The sequence below is a fragment of the Eptesicus fuscus genome, chromosome 1 (assembly GCF_027574615.1).
Source record: "Eptesicus fuscus isolate TK198812 chromosome 1, DD_ASM_mEF_20220401, whole genome shotgun sequence".
NCBI classification, from domain to species: domain Eukaryota; kingdom Metazoa; phylum Chordata; class Mammalia; order Chiroptera; family Vespertilionidae; genus Eptesicus; species Eptesicus fuscus.
Window position 1 is genome coordinate 124,831,407 of NC_072473.1, and position 23,719 is coordinate 124,855,125.

The 23,719-nt window shown below is 55.1% G+C and overlaps 2 protein-coding genes across 14 annotated transcripts in view; both read right to left on the minus strand.

The window, feature by feature from the left end:
* FAM3A (FAM3 metabolism regulating signaling molecule A) lies at positions 1–15,848 on the minus strand. 5 transcript variants are annotated; one of them, XM_054713382.1, is made up of 12 exons: positions 15,829–15,848; positions 15,674–15,739; positions 14,665–14,808; positions 8,381–8,453; positions 6,155–6,268; positions 5,569–5,592; positions 3,943–4,104; positions 3,771–3,829; positions 2,728–2,778; positions 2,318–2,402; positions 2,115–2,241; positions 1–684 (listed from the first exon to the last, which is right to left on the minus strand). In XM_054713382.1, exons 2-12 carry the CDS (start codon positions 15,687–15,689, stop codon positions 589–591), a joined length of 951 nt encoding a protein of 316 aa, XP_054569357.1. In that variant the 5' UTR covers positions 15,690–15,739; positions 15,829–15,848; the 3' UTR covers positions 1–588. The 5 variants fall into 5 exon arrangements, with proteins under 5 accessions (XP_054569357.1, XP_054569410.1, XP_054569457.1 ...); XM_054713435.1 differs by lacking the exons at positions 15,674–15,739; positions 15,829–15,848 and having other exon boundaries at positions 3,943–4,066; positions 14,665–14,727; XM_054713482.1 differs by lacking the exons at positions 14,665–14,808; positions 15,674–15,739; positions 15,829–15,848 and adding an exon at positions 8,563–8,715 and having other exon boundaries at positions 3,943–4,066.
* Positions 15,019–23,719, minus strand: part of G6PD (glucose-6-phosphate dehydrogenase) — a 16,961-nt gene continuing 8,260 nt past the window's right edge. For all 9 annotated transcript variants that reach the window (XM_028136123.2, XM_054712940.1, XM_054712892.1 and 6 more), the window contains 11 exons: positions 21,659–21,696; positions 21,458–21,566; positions 20,011–20,228; positions 19,165–19,323; positions 18,908–19,033; positions 17,793–17,886; positions 16,701–16,887; positions 16,223–16,458; positions 16,045–16,121; positions 15,829–15,921; positions 15,019–15,739 (listed from right to left, as the gene is read on the minus strand). In XM_028136123.2, coding sequence (XP_027991924.1) covers positions 15,649–15,739; positions 15,829–15,921; positions 16,045–16,121; positions 16,223–16,458; positions 16,701–16,887; positions 17,793–17,886; positions 18,908–19,033; positions 19,165–19,323; positions 20,011–20,228; positions 21,458–21,566; positions 21,659–21,696 — 1,428 coding nt within the window. In that variant the 3' untranslated portion in view covers positions 15,019–15,648. The remainder of the gene's footprint in view (positions 15,740–15,828; positions 15,922–16,044; positions 16,122–16,222; positions 16,459–16,700; positions 16,888–17,792; positions 17,887–18,907; positions 19,034–19,164; positions 19,324–20,010; positions 20,229–21,457; positions 21,567–21,658; positions 21,697–23,719) is intronic.

Below are 23,719 nucleotides of genomic sequence, written 5' to 3' on the forward strand. Positions count from 1 at the left end.
TTGAATGCACGCATTCCACTGGGGCACCAATTTATTAAGAGGTCATCTAGAAGCCGGGTCCTGTGACAAACTGCAGGAGCTGCCACCCACTGCACCAGGGCCCGTGACCAGGCTCACTACCTTCCTGCCCTGGCCAGCCAGGCTCTAAGGCGGCCCCTTCCTATGGAGAGCGGGGCAGGAGGCAGCCAGGTAGATCCCTGCCATGGGCCGCCAGATGTGGCTCACCGGAAGGAAACCCGTGGGAAACAGGACTAGCCTGCAGAGCAGTGAGCGGCTCTGGGCAGAGAGGTTCCGGAAGTTGCCCAACCAGGCGGCTGTGCAGCCAGGGGGTGCGCACCCAGGGCCTTGGGAAGTGGGTGGGGGCTGACCTGGGTTCCCCTGCCAAAGTACAATGAGGCTGGCCGTCGCAGGACCCACCGCCAGTCACACACATGGGTCACCGCTCACCGCCTCGGAGCCCTGATGTGTTGGACAAGAGAGCACTCCTGGCCGGTGTGGGGTGGGGACTCAGCCCTGCGCTGGCACCACTGCTGCCTCCTCCTGGGCCAGGCACACGCAGCCTCCTTAGCCCGGTCATCGCTTGGCTGGCTAGCTGGCCGTGCTTCTCCTCGGGATGCAGCCTTCCATCTCCAGCGCCTCGGGCCAGCCTTCATACTTATTGGTGTGCCTGCTGTTCTTCACATGCTGCGGGGTCAGGGGAGCGGGGGGTCACAGCCTCAGCCCTCAGGCACCCGAGAAAGAACTGGCAGTGCCTCTGGGCCGGGGTCAGCCAACCGTGCACTCTCAGGTCAAGGGCATGTACCTTGGTTGCGGGCACATACCCAGTAGGGAGTGTGCAGGAGGCACCCGCCCCCTCTGTCTGTCCTGGCACCTTGATCTTTCTCATGGAGAAATGGCCCTGGCTGCACGGGCATGCCCTCCACAGGGGCAGTGAGAGGTCAGCTCCTCTGCACCTCTGTGGGCCTGGCACACGCTGGGGAGGGAGGGCAGGAGTCTGTCTGTACGCCTGTCTCTGCCCAGCCCACATGGAGCTGCTGGAAGTTATAGAAGAGCAAGCTCAGAGGGAGTGTTTCTTCTCTGGAGGGTGGGGTGGGGTGTTAAGCTGCTCTTTTGGTAACCAGAACCTTCCAGAAATCAGCGGAGGGTATTTCTTTTGTCCTGCTGTGGGGAGCAGGGCTTGGGGACACCATGGCTTTCACAGAACAGGGAGCCTCCCAACAATGAGGAGGGCACCTGGGGCTTCCCAGCCCCTCGCATGGGGCATGACACGGGTGGCCCCAGAGGAGCTGCCAGCCAGACAGCAGCCAGGCTGGTGGAGAAGAGCATGCAGCGTGAATCTGGGTATTGGGTTTTGGGAGGATGGGGGGACCAAGCATCTTGAAGATGTTTAGGAGGCGAGTTGCCAGTGTGTAACACTCAGAGACCCTAAAGGGCCTGGCCGGCCAGTGTGGCTCAGTGGTTGAGCATCGACCTATGAACCAGGAGGTCATGGTGCGATTCCCGGTCAGGGCACATGCCCAGGTTGCGGGCTCAGTTCCAGGTGGGGGGTGTGCAGGAGGCAACCCATCAGTGATTTTCTCTCATCATTGATGTTTCTATCTCCTTCTCCCTTCCTCTCGGAAATAAATAAAAATAAAAATAAAATTTAAAGAGATTAATACTTGTGCCCTAACCGGTTTGGCTCAGTGGATAGAGCGTCGGCCTGCAGACTCAAGGGTCCCAGGTTCGATTCCGGTCAAGGGCATGTACCTTGGTTGCGGGCACATCCCCAGTAGGGAGGTGTGCAGGAGGCAGCTGATCGATGTTTCTCTCATCGATGTTTCTAACTCTCTATCCCTCTCCCTTCCTCTCTGTAAAAAATCAATGAAAATAAAATATATTAAAAAAAAAGAAATTAATACTTGTAAAAATAAAAATAAAGACACTTTAGGATGAAATCCATACAGGACAGACTGGGAGGGGGCCAGGGCTGCCTTGGGTCGGGGTGTAGGGGCAGGATTTAGGGAAGACTGCAGCATGAACAGAAGGGGACCTCATGAGATGCAGGCAGAAAACCTGGGCCAGCTGCCCTGGGCTGGGAAACGGAGTTGCCAGCCTCCCCCCGTCCCCCGTACCTGCTCAAAGGGGCTCTTGTTCTGCACACCCTTGGCCCCCACAAACACCCAGCTGTCCCGGAAGGCGAGGTCCTTGACATTCTTGCTGCCCAGATCGCTGAAAAGCTTCCTGGTCTCTTCGTTCATCCTGCCGCACAGAAGGAGAAGGTGTGAGCGGTCGCCATAGGAGGGCAAGGCTGAGGCTGGCCCGGGCAAGCACTTACTTGGTGGCTGGGTCGTCGTAAGATGCCACAAACACCAGGGTGCCTTCATGCAGTGGCCGAATGAACTTCAGTAGATCGTTGACATCTGGGGGGCACAGGTCCCATGGAACACGGAGCATCAGGCACCACTGGGCTTCCCTTCCCCACCAGCCCCTATTCTCCAAACGAGGACACTTAAAGTAGGGATCAGGCCAGGGACACACCCCACTAAGGGTCACAGGAGCAAACTGGTGTAAGAAGCCAGGGCATGCCCCATGGCCAAACACCTGTCCCTGCCCCTGCCTTTTCCGAACCCAAGGAAGTGCTCGAGAGGCCCCCAGCGAATGGCCAGAGGAAGGGCAGTGTTTAGGGGAAGGATACCCAGTCATTCTGCCACACAGTCAAAATTGGGGCGCCAGGTGGCCACTCACCTCCTGCCCACATGTCGAAGGCCCGGGCCTCGATGAGCTCACCGCTGACCCCTGGATCAACAGGGAGGATGGGGTCTTCCTGAGCAAGCCACCAGGGCAAACCCAGCCTGCCACCTCGGTCCTCCCAGACTAGGCTCACCACATGGCATGGCCCCTGGGTGCAGCCCTTCTGGAACCTTTTCAACTGTCCCCCCATATCAGCCTGGCTGGTGTGGCTCAGCGGTTGAATGTTGACCCATGAACCAGGAGGTCATGGTTTGACTGAGATTCTTGGTCAGGGCACATGCCTGGGTTGTGGGCTCGATCCCCAGTAGGAGGTGTGCAGGAGGCAGCCGATCGATGATGTTTCTATCTCTCTATCCTTCTCCCTTTCTCTCTCTCTCTAAAAACCAATAAAGGGAAAAAATTTTTTAAAAAGCAAAAAAAAAAATATATATATATATCCCCCCCCCATATTCCTGCCAACTATGCCCCTTATTCAGACAGCTGTGGCCCATCCAAGACTGCAGAGCTCCTGCCTGGCATTTGAGACCTTCCAGGTGCGCCCTTCAAATTCCTGGAAACTCCTAATTCTTTCCTATTATCATCCTTTTAAAAAATAAGTATGTATATTTTTTATTGATTTCAGAGAGGGAGAGAGAAATACAAACATCAATGATGAGAGAGAATCAATGATCAGCTGCCTCTTGCACGCCTCACACTGGGGATCGAGCTGGCAACCCGAGCATGTGCCCTGACCGGGAATCGAAATCCAGCTGTGACCTCCTGGTTCATGGGTTGACTATGCAACCCCTGAGCCACACCGGCAGGGCTCTCCTGCTACCATGCTTTTGTTCATCGAGTTACTTCTTTGGACCCTTCAGCTAGCACAACCCCTTCCCCACCTCCTTGGGATTCTGAGGGGAGGGGGAGGGAGGGAAGAGGAGGGCTAAGATAAACACTCAGATGCCTCCCTCTTGTGGGGAGGGGGGTGGGGAGGTCACAGCACAGCCGGGTTCCACTTTCCTCAATCAAACTCTGACCCCACATCAGAGGGAACTTACCATTCACCAGGGCAATGTTCAGTCCTCGACCCACGTTGTCCTTGACACTGCTCATGAGCCTAGCAAGGGGACAGCCCTCAAGTGGCACGTCTGCTCCACTCTCCTGACCTTGCAGGACCAGCTTCTGATCACCCATTCCCTCCCCCCCCAGCACCTCCTCCAAGGAACTCACATCTTGTCCTCCAGGCAGATCTTGGGTCCGATGACATTGGCAGCCCCGCTGACCATGCGGAAGGCCAGGTGTTCCTCAGGACATGGCTGGGGCAGGCCGCACTTGTACTTCCTGGCCCGCGGCTCTGGGCGGGGACAGTAGGGGTGACCCATGGGCCTGGCCCTGGGTCACCCGAAGTCGGAGGGAAGGGAGGTCAGGACCGGCCCACAGGGAGGAATGACTGATGACTGAGCAGGGGGCCAGTGCAGGGAGAGGACATGGCTCAGGCCAGGAACACCTCCACAGACACTCTGTATCCCCTGGGCCGCAGGGCAAGGTGACAGGGACCCCTAGGGAGGCTTTTCTGCCACTGATCCGAAAAGAGAAAGGAGTAGCAGCTGGGAGGGCAAGTGTACAGATGAGCGGACGGCCAGAAGAGACTGCAGGAGAGCAGGAACTAAGAGAGCACCTGGCCTGGCCGGCGTGGCCCAGTAGCTGAGTGTTGACCTATGAACCAGGGGGTCAGGGTTCGATTCCTGGTCAGGGCACATGCCCGGGTTTTGGGCTCGATCCCCAATGGGGGGCGTGCAGGAGGCAGCCTATCAATGATTCTCATCACTGATGTTTCTATGTCTCTCTCCCTCTCCCTTCTTCTCTGAAATCAATAAAAATGTTTTTTTTAAATATATTTTTATTGATTTCAGAGAAGAAGGGAGAGAGAGACATAGAAACATCAGTGATGAGAGATAATCATTGACCAACTGCCTCCTGCACGCCCCCTACTGGGGATCGAGCCCGCAACCCAGTCATGTGCCCAAATCGAACCTTCCAGCCCGCAGGCAGACGCTCTATCCATTGAGCCAAACCAGCTAGGACAAAATATATTTTTTTAACAAAGAGAGAGAGAGCACCTGATTTTCACGGGGCAGAGGTAGAAGGACGGAAGGACAGCCTCTGTCACAGGCTATATTGTGTCCCCACAAAAGATATTTTAAAAATATATTTTTAATAAAGCAGCAGAATATTAACAAAAGGTAAAGCTGGGTACAACATTCTTTGTCCTATTTTTTTTCAATTTTCTATAGATTTGAAATTATTTCCAAGTAAATGAGTAAGAATAATTTTTTAAAGAATGTGTACAATCATTTTATTAAACTGATAATTTTATTTTCCTGGATTGGTTTTATACCTTGCCAATAAACACATTTATGCAACCCTCCCCTCAAAAAAAATTTTTTTATTGATTTCACAGAGGAAGGGAGAGTGTGAGAGAGAGAAATATCAATGATGAGAAAAAAAATCATTGACCGGCTGCCTCCTGAACGCCCCCTACTGGGGATGGATCCATGACTGCGAATGGAACTGTGACCTCCTGGTTCATAGGCCGATGCTCAACCACTGAGCCACGCCGGCTGGGCTGGAATGGGAATTTCTATCCTATGCCTGTCCCACCAGTATATTCTGGAAGCAGGGAATTTGTTTCCTAGATTCACGGCATGCCAGTGGCTCAGCAGGCTCTGCTGGCCAGTTTGGGGAGAGATAAGTGGAGACCAGAAACCCTGGAGAGCTGGAGGCAGGCAGGGGTATCACATAAGTAGGAGGAGGGGCAGGCCCAGAAGAAGGGCAGGGAGGTGACAGGAGCCTTACCTGCCGTCACTGAGTTCTCTGGGCCTGTGGGTAGAGAGTTGTTTCTGTTAGCGTGGAGATCTCCTGGCCTGCAGCAGGGCAGCCTGGCCCTATACCATGCAGTCAAGGTGGTGGAGCATCAGGCTCAGAGGCCAAGGGCTAAGCCAGGCTGATCTTGGCATGTTCTTGCTCAAGTCTAAATGATGCTCATATGCAAAGCTCCCTGCTCCAGGAAAAGGGTAAGTTGGAATTGTACAAAGTACTTAGGTCACCAGAGACAATGTGTAAAGTCCCCTCCTAATCTCAGAGCTCAGCAGAATGTCCGCAGGGAGCAACCAGGGACTCATCCCCAATGTTCAGCGGAAGTCCATCTGCCCCTCACTCAGGCCCCACCCACTCCAACTGGGCTCAGAAGGAATCAGCGGGGATTTGCTGCTCAGCCAAAGCAACCTCCCAACCAGAAGGCTGTGCTGGATGCCAGGAGACAGACTGAGGAAGAGAAAGGAAATCCAGGCCACTCCCACCCCCAGCCTGAGCCTCAGCCCACGGGCCCAGGTGGCCACCATGGGGACCTCTGTAGCCAGGCAAGGACAAGTCCCACACTCACTGATGAAGAGTTGCTGGATGCGAGAGAAGCCACTGCCAGGCCCACCCAGGAAGATGCTGACTATGATCCAGGTGAGAGCCACAGTCACAACCAGGGCCACGATGCGGAGGGGGCCTGGAGACAGGACAGACAAGGCAAGGCCACCTCAGATGCCAGTGAGCTCCCAATGACCCCAGGGCCTCTTGTGACCAGATCTCCCCATCCACTTGGGATGAAGGGACTGGAGGACAGGAAGGTGGAGACCTGTGGCCGTCCACCGGCCGGAGGGGGGCAGCTCCAAGGCTCTCAGCTTGGTTTCCCCCAGGCAGGTGTGGGGACCTTCTAGAACTTACTGCTCAAGTGGGCTCTCGCACTCCCCCACGGAGCACCCAACCTCCTGCCTGAGGCTGCTGATGTTTGTGGTCCACCCATCACATCCTCTTTTTCTCCTGTTGTGATGGAGGAGGCGGTCCCGAGTCCCTTTGAGGACCAGTCCCTTCACCTGCTGTGACGTGGATCCCTAGCTCTACTCCCTGCTCAGGTTTCTTGTTTTTTTTTTGTGTTTTTTTGTGTGTGTTTTAATTTTTAAAAAATTGATTTCAGAGAGGAAGGGAGAGGGAAAGAGAGATAGAACCATCAGTGATGAGAATAATAGATCGGCCGCCTCCTGCACACACCCCACTGGGGATTGAGCCTGCAACGCGGGCATGTGCCCTTGACCAGAATCAAACCCGGGACCCTTCAGTCCGCAGGCCGACGCTCTGTCCACTGAGCCAAACCGGCTAGCGCCCTGCTCAGGTTTCTTGTAACAGCAATCATCCCATCTCTGTCCTTCTCTTCTATTTTCAACATCTCTCCTGTTGCCCTCGCCGGTTTTTCTCAGTAGTTAGAGCACTGGCCCGCGGACGGAAGGGTCCTGGGTTCGATTCCAATCAAGAGTGTGTGCCTCGATTGCAGGCTTGATCCCTGGCCCTGGTTGGGGTGCATGGGGGAGAAAGGCAACCAATTGATGTTTCTCTCTCTCTCCCTCCCCTCCCTTCCACTCTAAAAAATCAATGAAAAATATCCTTGGGTGAGGATTAACAAAAACAAAAACAAAAGCTCGGCCGGTGTGGCTCAGTGGTTGAGCATCCACCTATGAACCAGGAGGTCATGGTTCAATTCCCGTCAGGGCACACGCCCAGGTTGTGGACTTGATCCCCAGTGTGGGGCATGTGGGAGAGGCAGCTGATCAATGACACTATCTGGTCATTGATGTTTCTCTCTCTCTCTCCCTCTCCCTTCCTCTCTCTTAAATCAAAAAATATATTTAAAAACAAAACAAACAAAGACTTCTTTCCAAGGCCACCTGTGATATTCTTGGTGTCAGCTCCCCCCATCACTTGTCAGCCCTGATCTTTCTTGACTTCTCAGTCCACTGCCCCAGGCCCTCCTGCTGAAAACAGAATTTCCCTCCTGGCTTCCAGAACAACACAAGCTGGCCCATCCTCCTTGCTTTATCCTCCTCCTCTACCCTCCCCCTGAAAATCTAGACTTTCCCAGGCTTCTGTCTCAGGCTGTCTTCTCTGCCTACTCTACTCTTCTTCCTCTCCCCTCTTTATAGGTGCTCTGCTCCCCACCTTGAATCACCCCCCCCGCCTTGAGTCACCCCCCTCCCCCCACCAGGGAGCAGTGGCACTCTATTTTTCTGCCCTAGCCTTGAGGCTACACCCTCCCAGCCAGTTCCCCACTGGCTCGCTCCACTGGAATGCATTCAGAATGTTGCAACCTTATCAGGTACAGAACTCTAATTCTTGAGTTCTGTTTTCCACCCCCCAAGCTGTCCCTCCCCAATCCACGTTCATCCTTCCTTATCCAGCCGACAGCAGGGCTAGCACTAGGTTCCTATTCAACCCCAGAGCCACTTGGGTCAGTTTCTCCTTTAAGACCACTACCTCTCCACCCAGTCTCGTTGCTCCCAGGAGCCTCTCTCTCCCCTCCCACAACTTGTTTTCCAAACAGCAACCAAGTTGCCCGAGGTGGTAGAAATTCACTATCCTAATCCTCATCTCACAGTTTGGGGAGCTGAAATGCTCGCAAGTGAAAGGATTTGTTCAAGGTCCTGGAACGAATGCTTGTGCATAGTCCTCCGTTTCCAAAAGCAAACCCAGTGGCCCACCTGGACCCCTCCAGCTGCAGACCCCTGGACACCTGGGCCAGCCGGGTCTCCTTTCCAACTTCCTCCTGTTCGCTGTGGAAGCCACCCACCTGCCAACCTCATGTCCACGTCTCCCGCTGGGTTGGGGCCGCCGGCAGGTGAACTGTTTGGGGACCGTGCGCTCTGGAGGCAACAAAGCAGAAGAGCAGGTTTGGGTGGGGGTCAGGGATGAGCCAGAGCTGGGCCCCTGCTGCGGGACGGGCGCGATCGGTGCACCGACTTGTTCATCCACCTGGCCAGGCTCCGGGGAACGCGAAGAGAAGCCCTGTCGGGACCAGAGGGGTCTCGGAAACGCGTTGGCTCGAGGTCGATCGTGCCTGCGGAGCCTCAGGGACTGGGAAATGGAAGTGGTTCTCTCAGACGCAGGCCCCTCCCATGGGAGGCCCGGAGCTCAGGCCGCCCCTCCGGGCCCGGGGGCCTGCGACGCGGGCTAGGCCGGCCGGAGACTTGCCTAGCCGTGGGGAGATGCGACCTCAGTCGGGGGCAACCCTGCCAGGCCGGCCGCGCTGCCCGGCTCAGCGAAGGAAGGAGAGAGCGAGAGCAGAGGACACACAGCCCCACAAGGCCTTGCAATGGCGGCCCGGGGCGGGGCCACAGCCCGCAGGCACCACCCCCGCCTGGGGCGAGGGCTTTGCCGCACCGTAGCCAGGTGGGGGGGTGGGCGTGGAAAGCAGCGGAGGCCCCGCCCCTGGCCTGAGAAGTCCCGCCCACAGGCCTCCTCCTCCATTTGCTGCAGCCGCTGGGTGAGAACGGCCCGCCTCTGACGTGTGTTTGGGAAGAGCTGACTGGTCGCCAAGTGGGAGGAGCCCTATCCGGCCCCGCCCCTGTCCCACGTATGTCCCGCCCCAGAAGTCTCCCATCAGAGGCCAGTTTGCTAGGAGAGTCCAGCTTCTCAGGCTTGGAGTGCTGGGGTTACGCTGGTGCCCTCCGGTCGGATTTCTGAGGCCTAGAGAGAGGCGGATGGGTCTGGGGCCGTAATTAGAAATTGTTTTAAAGTGGATATATGTGCTTTTTAGAAACACGGAGGTACAGAAGAGGATGCAGGAGAAAACACCAGAATGCGACGAACCAGAGACCAGGAGGCTCAGCCTTCCGATGCCTTTCCTTGCGGTCTGATTTCCAGATGGCAGCGCGTTCACACCGTCTTCCATGTTGTTCCGATGATGGGAGGGGAGAATACCTGCTCCTCTAGCCTCTCTCTAGCCAATCACCTCAATGGTCCCTCATTCCCCTCTGCCGTGTAGGCGCCAAGATTTGTGCCCTCAGTTGACTGTCTACACCACTCAGTGCACCTGATCACCCACTGCACTGGGAGAGCTGGGCCCACCCGTCAGCGTCAGCGGGACTCCTTCTGGAGGGCAGCAGCTGGGTGGCATGGGAACCACAGAAACATCCGTGCCCTTTGACCCCATGACCTCACTACGGGGAACCTGACATTCAAAATGCAGAGAAAGCTTATACAGCTGGGCAGTGCCAGATCTCTGGTTAAAATCCAGTAGCTTCTACACTGACATACACAACACACTCTCTCTTTCTCGCTAACAAGATCAAGGTGGTCAGTTTCAGGGCCCTGCAGCTGCAGTCGCGGGTTAGTATTTGGATTTTGTTGTGGAGTTTGGTCTTAGAGATAATGGTGACCACGTGCCAAACCCTCACATATTTGTGGGCACTGAACCTCACGGTTCTCTCCTGAAATGCTCATAGTTGTAATGTCCCCTAGAGGTAGCTCTGTTACACTCCTGGGCTTCCGGCCAGGCTTGGGGCATCTGCCAGACTGGTCGTTCTTAGAGGACAGTGTTGGCCATCTTGCTCACAGCCTTGTGAGTCCTTAATTTTCTCTGGGACTGTTTTTCCATGGGAACCTAGAGAGGATTAGACCCTCGTGTCACAGGCACCCATGTCCCTGACCCGGTACAGGCACTCGCATGAGGTGGCAGAGAATGTCTCCTCTGGGTCCTCTTGCTTGTGTCCCAGGGTAGCTCCCATAGCTGAGGTGCCAGTTGACTATTTTGCCTTGGGTCCTCATGTGCCACTTGATACCATCAACGGATCCCTCTTTCCCTCCCTCAGTGTGGACACCGATGGTTCCGTTGTCAGTTGATGACAGTCATGTGTGCTTGTGTGCTTCTGCCTCGGTGCAGGTACCTCCTGCCTCTGCCCCAGACTTGGCACCCAAAGCTGAAGTGGCAGTCGAATCATCTCAATGGTCCCTCATTCTCCTCTGCCGTGTAGGCGCCAAGATTTGTGCCCTCAGTTGACTGTCTTCCCCCGGGCGCTCATACGTGAGCACCCAGTGTGAGCTGATAGTTGGTGGTCCCATTGGGCCCTTAGGTCTCTACCCAGTCCCTCCATTCTCCTTTCTGGCATAAATATCAGTATCTGGGCTTTCTGTTGATGCTGTCACCTGGCCCCTAATATCTCTGACTTGTGTAGCTACACAGAGCTGAGGTGACATTTGAGTGCCCTTATGTCTGCCCCAGTCTAGCTCTCATCACTGAATTGTGTTGTGTCTTGGGTCCTCATGCTGTGCCTCAGATCTGAGGTAACATTGAATACCCTCATCTGTCCCTCATGCCTCTACCAGAGGTTAGGCATCAAGAGCTGATGTGAGCCCAGCCAGTGTGGCTCAGTGGTTGAGCATCTACCTATGAACCAGAGGGTCACGGTTCGGTTCCTGGTCAGGGCACATGCCTGGGTTAGGGGCTTGATCCCAGTGGGGGGTGTGCAGGAGGCACCCGGTCAATGATTCTCTCTCATCATTGATGTTTCTCTCTCTCTCCTTCTCCCTTCTTCTCTAAACTAAAAAATGTTTTTTTTTTTTTTTAAAGAACACATAAAAAAAAAGAGCTGATGTGAGCCCTGGCCTGGTAGCTCGGTTGGTTAGAGGGCCCTCCCAATATGCCAAGTCTGTGGGTGCAATCTCCAGTTAGGCCACATACAAGAAGCAACCAATGAGTGCATAAATGGGTGGAATAACAAATCTGTTTCCTTACCCCTCCCTTCCTTCCTCTCTCTCAATTAAAATCCCCCCCACAAAATCTGATGTGAAAGGTGACTCCACTCGTGAGCACTTAAGCCCCACTATATACTGAGTGGCCAGATTATTATGATCTCTGAAAGCATAATAATCTGGCCACTCAGTATATATATTAGAGGCCTGGTGCATGAATTCGTGCATGGATGGGTCTGACCAGCCTGGCCAGGGGGAGGGGACATGGGCGGTTGGCCGGCCTGCCTGCTGGTCGAACTCCTGGTCGAGGGGACAATTTGCATATTAGCCTTTTATTATATAGGATATGCACTGAGTGGCCAGATTATTATGCGTTCTGAGATCATCATAATCTGGCCACTCAGTGTAGTCTAACCATCTAGAAGTTAAAATGTTAGTTGACCCAATCAATGCCATGCCTCTACCCCAGTGCAGGCACCAGAGCTGAGGGAGCTGTTGGCTGTCCTCACATGGACCCTCTGCTTGGTCCCAGTGTACAGATTCGGTGCCAGTCGAAAGCCTTATACCTCAGCACCAATGTCGCCACCCAGAGCTGAGGTGACGGGTGTCTTTCCTCACCCGAGAGCTGTCACATCTGTCCCAGTGTAAGCACACAGATATGCCAGACGTCTCTCCTCACCAGGTCTGCCACCTCTGTTCCACATTGTAGGGCCCCAGGGCTGAGGTGACATTTGACTCAGTTCAGTGAGGCCCTAAGGTCTGTGTCGGAATGTATTGACCCACAGATGAGGTGACAAGTGACTGTCTTCACCTGATCCCTCATTGTAGGTACCCGGACTGGAGGTAACAGCTGAATGTCTCTACCGGGGACCTCAGGCCTCTTCCCCATTGCAGGCTTCCAGAGCTGACACGACAGCTGGCTGTCCCCATCAGCACTTTCACCTATTTCTCCCTCATAGGCACCCAGAGGTCAGGTGACAGTTCTGAGTGTCCTCACATCTATGCCCCAGTGTAGCACCCAGATCTGTGTCACAGCGGATACACCCAGAGCAGGATCAGATGGGGAGGTCCCCGGAGTCCCTCCTCCCTGCTCACACACGGTCATCATATGCTGGGGGCCTGGGAGGAGCTGGGGGCCCCCTCCATGGCCCCTGCTGCTGCCCCTATTTGGAGCCTCCCACACTTCTTGGAGGGGCCCCCTTGATGATGCCATGCCAGCACCTTCCCCTGGGAAAGACTATCCCTAGTACACAGATCTGCTAGCCCCGCCCCCAAAGTCTGTAAAGTTCGGCGGGGGGGAGGGGGTTTCTGTGAAAGGACTCTGAGCATGAAGACCCCCGCGGGGTTAGTAAGGGCCCCTGTACCTTAGTTTATCTGCTTTGGCCCCCAAGGCTTTGATGTCCTTTTCAGGTCAGTATTTTGAGGATTTGGGTTTCAGGAGTGCAAGCCAGGGTGGGTGGGGATTTAGCTGTCTACGCTGCCAGCCGGCAGGGTTGACACCGCCCTCTGGTGGTAAGCAGGGGGAAGGCGTGGCTGCGCCTTCAGGGACTGGTTCTGCACTATTCAGGTCACCATCTGAGGTTTCGTTGCTCTTTGTACCATCCTGGGCCTTTTGCAAAGCCGCCTCTACCCCATCGCAGCCACGTGACCGCACCTCAGAGTCAAGGGTAAGATCCTCTGTAGCCACACCGGAGCCAAAGGGTTACAGGGAGCCTGAGTCTCTAGACTGGCCCATGGCCCCTTCTCCAGGGCACAGGGGTGAGGACCAAGGCCATGGCCCCTGGCCAAAGCCTGGCCTCCAATCCTGTCCACATGGAGCCTTCTCAGGTGCTCTGCATGGACCTGGACATGGTCCACACTCAGCTTTGAAAAGCCACCTTATTTGAGGGTCTATGGCCTGTCCCTGTCCCATAAAGCTCCTTCTTTCCCTATTCAATGGGGTCCAGGTGAACTTGATCTCCCTCCTCCCACATCCTGGAGGTGCCATCTCCCATGGTGAGATGGAGGAGATGGGAGAGAAGGAATGGTGCCCAGAGATGGTTTGTATATGCTGTGTATGTGTGGGGTGATATGCCATCCTCGCTTATGGGATGGCAATAGGCTGATCCGCAATTTGAATTTCTTCCTCTATATATTGCTTCTGCAGAGACCTAAGCAGAGCCTCAGCTCACCCCTTCTGCCTGGCGCTCTACATGTCAAACTGCACTGAACTCCCGACTGCTGCCATCCCAGCCCAGGGGGACTGTGCAGGAGTAAGAAGTTGGCTTCCAATGGCAGACCAAGGATGGTGGGAGGAAAGAGCTGCAGGCAATTGCTTCCCAAGCAGGGGTGGGGGTCAGAGGAAGCACAGGCCAAGATGGAGGGAGGATTTGTGGTGGTCAAGTTCTTGCTAACAGCTTGAGGGCCTTCCCCATCCTGGCACCCCAGCCCTGGCAGTGGCAGGGCCCCGGGACGTGTTCTCACCTCCCTGGGACTGGAGCTTTCCTCCCCTGGTCATTTCCTAGATTGCTGGTTTCTTCCCTCCAGCAAATGGACTACCCACCATCTGATCATTTTGTCGTTGCTAATCCTCACTGGAGGACATTTTTTCCCCATTGATTTTTAGAGAGGAAAGGAGGGGGCAGGGAGAGAAACATTGATGTGAGAGAGACACAGGATCAAACCTGCAACCTAGGTATGTACCCTTGACTGGGAATAGGGCCAATGCTCTAACCATTGAGCACACCGGCCAGGGCCATCTGATCATTTTATCTGTTCCTTTTGTTTCTGGTTGGCTGCACCTAAAGGAACCCAGGCCCATGAATGCAGGGACCACAGTGCTGGTTCCTGCCATCTTTCCAGTGCTCAGCTTAGGAGCTGGGGAGGAGGGGGGACAGCCGCACAAGGGGTGCTGCCTTTGTTTTGATCATATTGGGTTGAACAGTGTGCCCCCTAAATCCGTGACTCCCTGGATCTTTGGAATGTAACCTTATTTGAAAATAGCGTGTCTGCAGAGGTAGTCAAGGTAAGTTTAAGAAAGTAGGAGAGAGATACACACAGGGGGGAGAGGGCTACAAGAAGATGAAGGCAGACAAGGATGTGCCTACAAGCCGAGGAATGCTTGCCACCAGCAGAAGTTGGAAGAGACAAGGAAGGTCCCTCCCTTAGCTTGGAAGCAGTTCGGCCTTGCCCACTCCTAGAATTCAGACTTTTGGCCTCCAGGATCGTGACGGGATAAATAAGTTATCGTAAGCCCCCAGTGCATGCTTGTTAGGTGGCCCTGGGGACCCCAGCTGTCTGCCTCAGAGTAGCCAGGCTGTGGCGCCTCCCTGGACTACCTCCTCCCTCTTGGCCTCTGATGTTAGTCACAAGCCCTGCTGCCTTTCCTTCCTAAATCCTTCTTACTTCCATGGACTGGCAATGTGCCAACGGCCCTCATGGAGTCCCTGCAGTGACCTGGCCGGGCAGGAACACTCAGGGTGCAGGTCCGTGTGGGCAGCACGCTCACGGAAGCATTCAGGTGCAAAGGACTCGCTCTATCCTTGTGTCCTGTGGAGTGGGACAGGGTGAAGGCACAGAGGTGAGGGGGACTCTCGGGGTGCTGGGATGCAGGAACGGGTCACACAGGGGCAGAGGTGAAGTGGCTGACAGGGAGGGGGTGAGGGATGGGTCCTGAGAAAGGCAGGGAGCCAGAGGCCTCCACCAGGTGGACTGGCCCCGTGGCCACAGATGGCAGAAAGGAAACAGCCAGGGGACAGGTGTGTTTGTGGATTTAATGGGAAGGGCGGAGGTGGGGCATCCCACCTGCTGCTTCTGCTTTTCTAGTAGCGAGAGGGGCACCTATGGAGGGTGGGCCATGGAGTGCAGAGCTGGCCTGGCAGGGCACAGGGACGTTCAGGGGGCCCAAAACATGGGGGACTGCTGGGCAGCACGAAGTCCCCTCCAGCAGGTGATGAGGAATGTAGAGTGGCCCTGAGGCTGGTGTGGCCACGCCGGCGCCCTTCCCCGGGCCCTGAGGAGCCTGCCCCCAGGCAGCGGAGGGGTAGGCCAGCCACTGGCCCAGTGAGGCCCACCCACTGATCCTCCCCCTCGTCCCTGACTCCTGTCCTAGGAGGAGCCTGGGACAAATGGAAGGAGCCTGGGACACATTCTTCTTCCTTCCGTTTAGGCTCAGTCCCGTAGACAGAGGCTGGCTCAGGCGGGGCCAGGGGTGGCCAGGGATGGTCACGGCGCGAGTGTCGGTGGTTCAGGAATGTAGCTGGGCCCGAGGCCAGGAATGTGAGGCTGAGGCCTATGGTCCCGAAGTCCTCCCGATGGGGGGGGAGGGGGTCAGGCGGTGGGGAGGTGGGAAGGGCAGAAACCAACAGGGGGTGGGGAGGGGCCCAGGGCTCAGAGCTTGTGGGGGTTCACCCACTTGTAAGTGCCCTCATACTGGAAGCCCACTCTCTTCATCAGCTCATCTGCTTCCGCTGGACCTCGGCTGAGAGAGATGGGCAGAGGGGAGACATGAGTGTCCCCCCACAAGCTCCAGGGTCCCCTTCCGTCGCCCCCACCCTGTTTGCGCCTCACCTGCCGTAAACGTAGGGGATGGGCTGTGGCTTCTCGCGCTCGATCTGGTGCAGCAGCGGCGTGAAGATCCGCCAGGCCTCCCGCAGCTCGTCACTGAGGGGACACATGTGTGTCTTTGGGGGGACGTGGAGGAAAGGGCGGGTGCCGGCTGTGCCCACCGCCTGCAGCCCAGCCCCCCCCCCCCCCCGGCACACAGGAGCATGGGAACCCCCTCACCTGCGCACAAAGTGCATCTGGCTCCCACAGAACACGTCCAGGATGAGGCGCTCATAGGCATCGGGGAGCTTCACGTTCTGTAGGAGAGGGTGTCGCTGAGGCTGCCCGCGTGCCCCCAGCCCCCCGCATCCCCAGGGATCGGGGCGCCCCCCCCCCGCTGCCAGGCCTGGGTGCCCACCTTGTATCTGTTGCCGTAGGTGAGGTCCAGCTCGGACTCCTCGGGGTTGAAGAACATGCCGGGCTTCTTGGTCATCATCTTGGTGTACACGGCCTCGTTGGGCTGCACACGGATCACCAGCTCGTTGCGCTTGCACTGCTGCTGGAAGATGTCGCCGGCCACGTCGCGGAACTGCAGGCGCACCTCGGCCTTGCGCTCGTTCAGGGCTTTGCCGCAGCGCAGGATGAAGGGCACCCCTGGGCGGGAGCGAGGCTGCCTCAGGGCTGGCTCTGCCACAGCCCAGGCCGGTGCCGCGTGTGCGACAGGGTGTGTGCTCGGAGCAAAGGCGTGCGCACGGCCCTGTGCAGTGAGGCGGCCGGGTCCCACCCCGTTGGCCCTTTCCCTTCCGGCGTCCCCTGTCCCGGCGTGGTCAGACCCCGGGGAGAAGCGCTCCGTGAGGGCTGCCAGCCTGCCCGCCGGGTGGGGACGTGTTACTTACCATCCCACCGCTCATTCTCTACATAGAGGACAACAGCTGCGAAGGTGGCGGTGGTGGATCCCCGGGGCACCGTGGGGTCGTCCAGGTACCCTTTGGCGGCCTCTCCTTCTCCCTTGGGGTTGCCTACGTACTGGCCCAACACCACGTTTTTCACCTGCGCCTCTGAGATGCATTTCAACACCTTGACCTGGGATAGAGGCAGGGAGAGAGGGATCCCTTGAGCAAAAAGGTGGAGCTAGCCCGGCCCGTGTGGCTCAGTGGTTGAGCATTGACCTATGAACCAGGAGGTCATGGTTTGATTCCCGGTCAGGGCACGCGCCCAGGTGGCGGGCTTGATCCCCAGTGGGGGGGGGGGGGCATGCAGGAGGCAGCCGATCAATGATTCTCTCTCATCATTGATGTTTCTGTTTCTCCCTCTCCCTTCCTCTCTGAAATCAATAAAAATGTATTAAAAAAAAGATGGAGCTACACAATGGAATACTATGCTGCCATAAAAAAGAAGGAATTCTCACCATTTGCAGCAACCTGGATGGAACTGGAGAACATTATGCAAAGTGAAATAAGCCAGTCAATGAAAGAAAAATACCACATGATCTCACTCATTTGTGGATAATAAAAAACATTATAAACTGATGAACAGATAGATACAGAGTGAGTAAAGCATCAAACAGACTGTCAAATTACAGGGGGAAGGTTAGGGAGAGGTGGGGGAGATAAGAGATCAACCAAAGGACTTGTATGCATGCATGTAAGCGTCACCAATGGACGCAAAACACTGGGGGGTGAGGGCATGTATGGCAGTGGGATGGGGGGGCAATGGTAAGATATGTAGACATATAATACCTTAATAAAAAAAAGAAAAAAAAAAAGATGGAGCACAGCATGAGGAGCCACATGACCCCGAAGCCCCCAGAAAACCCTCATTTCTTTCCTGAAGGAGAAGCTAAGGCTTAGACAGGCAATGGGTCTGCCCGTGGTCACACAGCAGTCACTGTCAGTCCTGCGACATGACATCTTGGTCTTCTGATTGCCAGCCCAGGGCATGCCTTCATGAGCTGGCAGTGAGGACTGGGAGGGTATGCCTTCACCCACCTTCTCATTGCGGACGTCGTCGGAGTCCGTGGAGGCCGGCTTCTCCATGGCCACCAGACACAGCATCTGCAGCAGGTGGTTCTGCATCACGTCCCTGACAGGGAAGCAGGCGGAACTCGGTCAGGGCTTCCAGGGTGGAAGGCAGGTGTGAGGAGTGAGCCCGCCTCAGCCCCCTCCCTGTGGGCCAGGTTTTGGGGGCTGGGGCTTCAAGTGGGACTTTTTCTGTTTTTATTTTTAAAAATATATATTTTATTGATTTTAGAGAAGAAGGAAGAGGGAGAGAGAGAGAGAAACATCAATGATGAGAGAGAATCATTGATTGGCTGCCTCCTGCACGCCCCACACTGGGGACTGAGCCCGAAACTCAGGCATGTGCCCTTGGCCGGAATCGAATCTGGGACCCTTCAGTCCGCAGGCTGATGCTCTATCCATTGAGCCAAACCAGCTAGGGCTTTTTCTGTTTTTAATCCTCCCCAATATTTTTATTGATTTCAGACAGGAAGGGAGAGGGAGAGAGAAACGAAAACATCAATGATGAGAAATCATTGATCGGCCGCCTCCTACACTCCCCACAATGGTGATCGAGCCCGAAACCCAGGCATGTGCCCTTGACTGGAATTGAACCCAGGACCCTTCAGTCTGGAGGCTGACACTCTATCCACTGAGCCAAACTGGCCAGGCAGAAAATATGTTTTTATTGATTTTTTTTCTTAGAGAGAGACATCGATGTGAGAGAGGAACATCAATTGGTTGCCTCCTGTATGCACCCTGACTGGGGATCAAACCCACAACCTGGGTATGTGCCCTGACTGGGAATTGAACCCATGCCCTTTTGGTGTATGGGATGATGCTCCAACCAACGGAGTCACACCGGCCAGGGCTCAAGTGAGACTTCTGAGCCGCAAGTTACAAGACTCGTTTCCTAATTCTAGTGGCTCCCAGGTTCCCTCAAGGCAAGGAAGGAGGCAGTGATCCTCCCTTCATAGCTACTGCGGGCTGATGAGACACTCCTGCAGAATTTAAACTTTGGGGTGGGGAAGGAGGAACCCTGTAGGGAGGCAGGCTTGTGCCCCATGCCCATTCCGGCCTCCTAGGAAGGGGTGATGGGCTCTCACCGGATGATCCCAAATTCATCGAAGTAGCCCCCGCGGCCCTCAGTACCAAAGGGCTCCTTGAAGGTGAGGATGACGCAGGCGACATTGTCCCGGTTCCAGATGGGGCCAAAGATCCTGTTGGCAAACCTGGAGGAGGGGCAGGGCAGAGGCTGGTGTTGCATCTGATGGGGCAGCAACAGGGCAGGCTAAGCCCCCCAGTGCCCGCCCTCAACCCAGTCCCCCTCCACCCCATCCCCCAGAACTATCCCCGGCTGCACCTCAGCACCATCAGGTTCTGGACCATCTCCTTGCCCAGGTAGTGGTCGATGCGGTAGATCTGGTCCTCGCAGAACAGGGAGGAGATGTGGTTGGACAGGCGGTCGGAGCTCTGCAGGTCCTTCCCGAAGGGCTTCTCCACAATGATGCGGTTCCAGCCCCTGCAGGAGCCCAGAGCCGCATGACTCCCGCACCCTCCGTGGGGAGCAGAGGCCAGAACCTCACCTTCCCCAATAACCTCTCCTCGCGAGTGGCCCCAGAGCTAGTGGGGGAGACAGGAGGAGGGGACAATTATCTCCGTGGGTTTTAAAGTGGCAAAAAGTCCCTTTTTTTGGTTAATCCCCACTGAGAGTGAACATGGCATTCTGTATTCAGAACCAGGCCAAAGAAAAAGATGGCTGTGGCTTTGGGGAAACAACGGAGCGACCAGGCCCAGGAAGCGTGATTTCTTGTGGAGCAACACCGCCACCTTGTGGTCGGGAAGGGAACCTTGGGAAATGCCAAAAAGCCAACGCAGCCGCAACGGGCAGTTTCATAGAACCACACTGACACCTTGTGGTGCTATTGGGAACTGCGTCCAGGAACAGTTGAATTTCTAGTGAGGTAAACCTTGAGGGTCCACATGGGACTTTGGAATGTAAGTATGTGTGGTAGCATTTTCAGTAAGGATGTTGGAAAGCTACCGTGTTTGCAGCCTATTCCATTCTTTGTGGAGCTAATTCATGTCGAGCCTTTTTGCGACTCCCTAGACTAGTGTGCCCCGGGTCTATGGACAGCTGCCAGGGCAGGCCAGCTCCAGGTAGGGCACACCGAGGAGGCAGGAAGGAAGGGCAAAAGACAAGCCTTACGTCTGGCTCATGCAGGTCTCTCGGATGTTCTTGGTGACGGCCTCATAGACGGTGGGGGGCAAGGCCAGGTAGAAGAGGCGGTTGGCCTGTGACCCCTGGCAGAGGGCATTTATGTGGTCATTGAGGTGCTCATAGGAGGCTGCTTGATCGTACTGGCCAGACACGTAGGAGTTGCGGGCAAAGAACTCCTCCAGCTTGGCCTTCTCCTCGGGGGTGGCCTGGGGGAGACGGACACAGGGATGTCAGCCCCTCCTCACCCATCCCGCAGCCAGGGCAGGCTCCCCTGGGAGTCAATCAGCCTAGCCCCACACTAGGTTGACCCCCCATTTTGTCAGCTTTGCACACCGGAAGGGGAGGCCAAGGCAGCATGGATCATTGCAGGAGATGGGGCCTCGCAGTCCCAGGCGAGGGCCAGGATGGGCACAGTCACCCCTGGGGACCTCGTGCCCTCAGACAGAAGTCAGACTTCGGGAAAGTTTGACCTGGGAGAAACACACTGGACAAAGATCTCTCTTTCTAAGGTCATTACTCCAAACTTCGGTGTGTTGGGAAAACGCAAATCTAGGATTTCCATGGTCTAGATCAGGGGTGGGGAAACCTTTCCCCTGGCAAGGGCCATGTGGATATTTATAACATCATTCGAGGGCCATACAAAATTATCAACTTAACAATTAGCCTGCTAGGCTCTATCTCTGGCCCTGGTTGGGGCTTGTGCAGGAGGCAACCAAACAATGTGTCTCTCTTACATTGAAGTTCCTCTCTGTCTCTACCCCTCCCATCCATTCTCTCTAAAAATCAATGGAGCCCTAGCCGGTTTGGCTCAGTGGATAGAGCGTCGGCCTGCGGACTGAAGGGTCCCGGGTTTGATTCTGGTCAAGGGCATGTACCTTGGTTGTGGGCACATCCCCAGTAGGGGGTGTGCAGGAGGCAGCTGATTGATGTTTCTCTCTCATTGATGTTTCTAACTCTCTATCCCTCTCCCTTCCTCTCTGTAAAAAAATCAATAAAATATATTTAAAAAAAAAAAAACAAAGGATTTTGTGGGCCTTATACGGCCCTCCGGCCGGACGTTCCCCACCCCTGGTCTAGAGGCTTTTTCTGCTCCTGGTCCTGGGGCACAGCAAGTCCACATGAGGGGGAGCTGGGAAACGGGAGTCTCAGGCTCATAGGGTTCCTACACCCCACCCTGCGCGCCCCATGTCATCAAAGAAGTGGCAGAAGCAGGAAGGCAGAGTTTTCTGTGCCAACTTGGCAGAGTGGTGGGGGTGGTTTTGAGGAGGGAAAGGATGAGACGCTTGGGCATGAGTGGCCCCAGGTGACTGTCTTACCAAGGCCTGACCCTCTGCCAGGACAAGGAGAGGCGGGCCGGGCCTCGGGGGAGGAGAAGCAGACAGCGGGAATGGGAGGAGGGAAGGGCACCCCTCCACAGACCCCAGCAGCTACTCACTTTGAAGAAGGGCTCGCTCTGCTTACGGATGTCAGCCACCGTGAGGCGAGAGCGGGCATAGCCCACGATGAAGGTGTTTTCGGGCAGAAGGCCATCCCGGAACAGCCACCTGAGGGCAAAGCATGGCTGTGGGCAGGGAGGGGAGGGCGGGGAAGGCCAGGAAGGCTCGGGGCAGTGGGATTAGTGGAGGGGGGTGCTTACCAGATGGTGGGGTAGATCTTCTTCTTGGCCAGGTCACCCTGTGGCAGAGGGAACAGGCATGGTTAAGAGAAGCTGGGGAGCCCAGCCGGCGTGGCTCAGTGGTTGAGCATTGACCTATGAACCAGGAGGTCAAGGTTCCATTCCCAGTCAGGGCACATGCCTGGGTTGTGGGTTCAATCCCCATTGGGGGGCGTGCAGCAGGCAGCTGATCAGTGATTCTCTCTCATCATTGATGTTTCTATCTCTCTCTCTCCCCTCTCCCTTTCTCTCAGAAATCAATAAAAATACATGTTTTTACATGACCTAGGTTGACCGAGGTTGTCTCCCCACTTTGAGACCCGGGTACTCACTCAGGGTCAGCACTCAACCACAAGCATACCTGTTTTCCTCCTTAATGTAGTGAGAGGAGCTTGAATGAGAGCCTGTGCTAGCCCTTTACGGTGACCCTGAACTAACAGCACCCACGTATCGCAGGAGCCACCTTGAGGTGGATGGACCCTGTGCTGGCCAGGAGGCACCCTGACCAGCCTGGCCACTCTGCAATCACGCAGGCCATGGTCTCTGGCCTCAGTGCAAGCAAAGGGAGCCAAACCCCAACCAGAGAGCCCACTTCCAGGCAGCTCACGGGCTGAAGAAGGAAACCCGGATACTCCACTCACTGGAACCAAATGGCAGTGGAAGTGGCACAATATCAAAACTTGTGGCCCTAACCGGTTTGGCTCAGTGGATAGAGCGTCAGCCTGCGGACTCAAGGGTCCCAGGTTCGATTCCGGTCAAGGGCATGTACCTTGGTTGCAGGCACATCCCCAGTAGGGGGTGTGCAAGAGGCATCTGATCGATGTGTCTCTCTCATCGATGTTTCTAACTCTCTGTCCCTCTCCCTTCCTCTCTGTGAAAAATCAATAAAATATATTAAAAAAAAAAACTTGTGCGATGTGGCCTTAAGTGCTGATGTTGGCTAAAAAGAATGGCTCGAAACTAATGAGCTAAGCAGTCAATTTAGGAAGTTAGAAAATAGGACAGTACAATTTAAAAAAATTTCTCACCCGACATTTGCATTGATTTTTAGAGAGAGGAGTGGGGAGGGGAGAGAAAGAGAGAAAGAAAGAGAGAGAGAAGAAAGAGAGAGAGAGAGAGAGAGAGAGAGAGAGAAACATCGATCATCTGGCTGCCTTCTGTACATGCCCCCAACTGGGGCTGGGGATCGAACCTGCAACCTGAACATGTGTCCTGACCGGGAATCAAACCCACGACCTTTTGGTGCATGGGACGACACTCCAACCAACTGAGCCACACCAGCCAGGGCAAGCACAGAATTTTCAAGCCAAACTAATTACAGGGCGGGAAATAAAGAAGAATTAATAAAATGGAAAACAAAGCAAAAGTAAAAATCTGGTGTTTGAAAAACACTAATAAAACCCTACCTGGTTTGGCTCAGTGATTAGAGCATCGGCCTGCAGACTGAATGGTCCCAGGTTTGATTCCCGGTCAGGGTACACGCTGGGGTTTGCAGGCTTGATCCCCAGTGGGGAGTGTGCAGGAGGCAGCCTATCAATGATTCTCTCATTATTGATGTTTCTATCTCTCTCTCTCTCTCTCTCTCTCTCTCCCTTCCTCTCTGAAATCAATAAAAATATAGTAAAAAAAAGCCCTGAGCGGTTTTGCTCAGTGGATAGAGTGTCAGCCTGTGGACTGAAGGGTCCCGGGTTCGATTCCAGGTCAAGGGCATGTACCTTGGTTGTGGGCACATCCCCAGTGAGGGGTGTGCAGGAGGCAGCTGATGGATGTTTCTCTCTCATCGATGTTTCTAACTCTCTATCCCTCTCCCTTCCTCTCCGTAAAAAATCAATAAAATATATTAAAAAAAAACATAGTAAAAAAAAAACCACAAGAATTGAGCAGAGGGTAGAGTGTGGGTAAAGCAAGATGGCAGAGCACTGTGGCAGCTGGGCCATGGACAGTGGCCGTTCATAGAGCTATTCTGTCGACTTTGCATGCGTGTGAAAATTTCCAAAAGAAAAGCAAGGGTGTGATACATGGCAACTGTGAGCAACGATATGG

Bases quoted from the DNA above. Each gene is read 5' to 3' on its own strand.
- FAM3A (XM_054713382.1), bottom strand. The intron at 6,269-8,380 runs GTGGGTGGCTTC...TCCTGTCTCCAG, and splicing joins CGTGGACATGAGGTTGGCAG to GCCCCCTCCGCATCGTGGCC. The intron at 2,779-3,770 runs GTAAGTTCCCTC...CTGTTGATCCAG, and splicing joins GAACATTGCCCTGGTGAATG to GGGTCAGCGGTGAGCTCATC.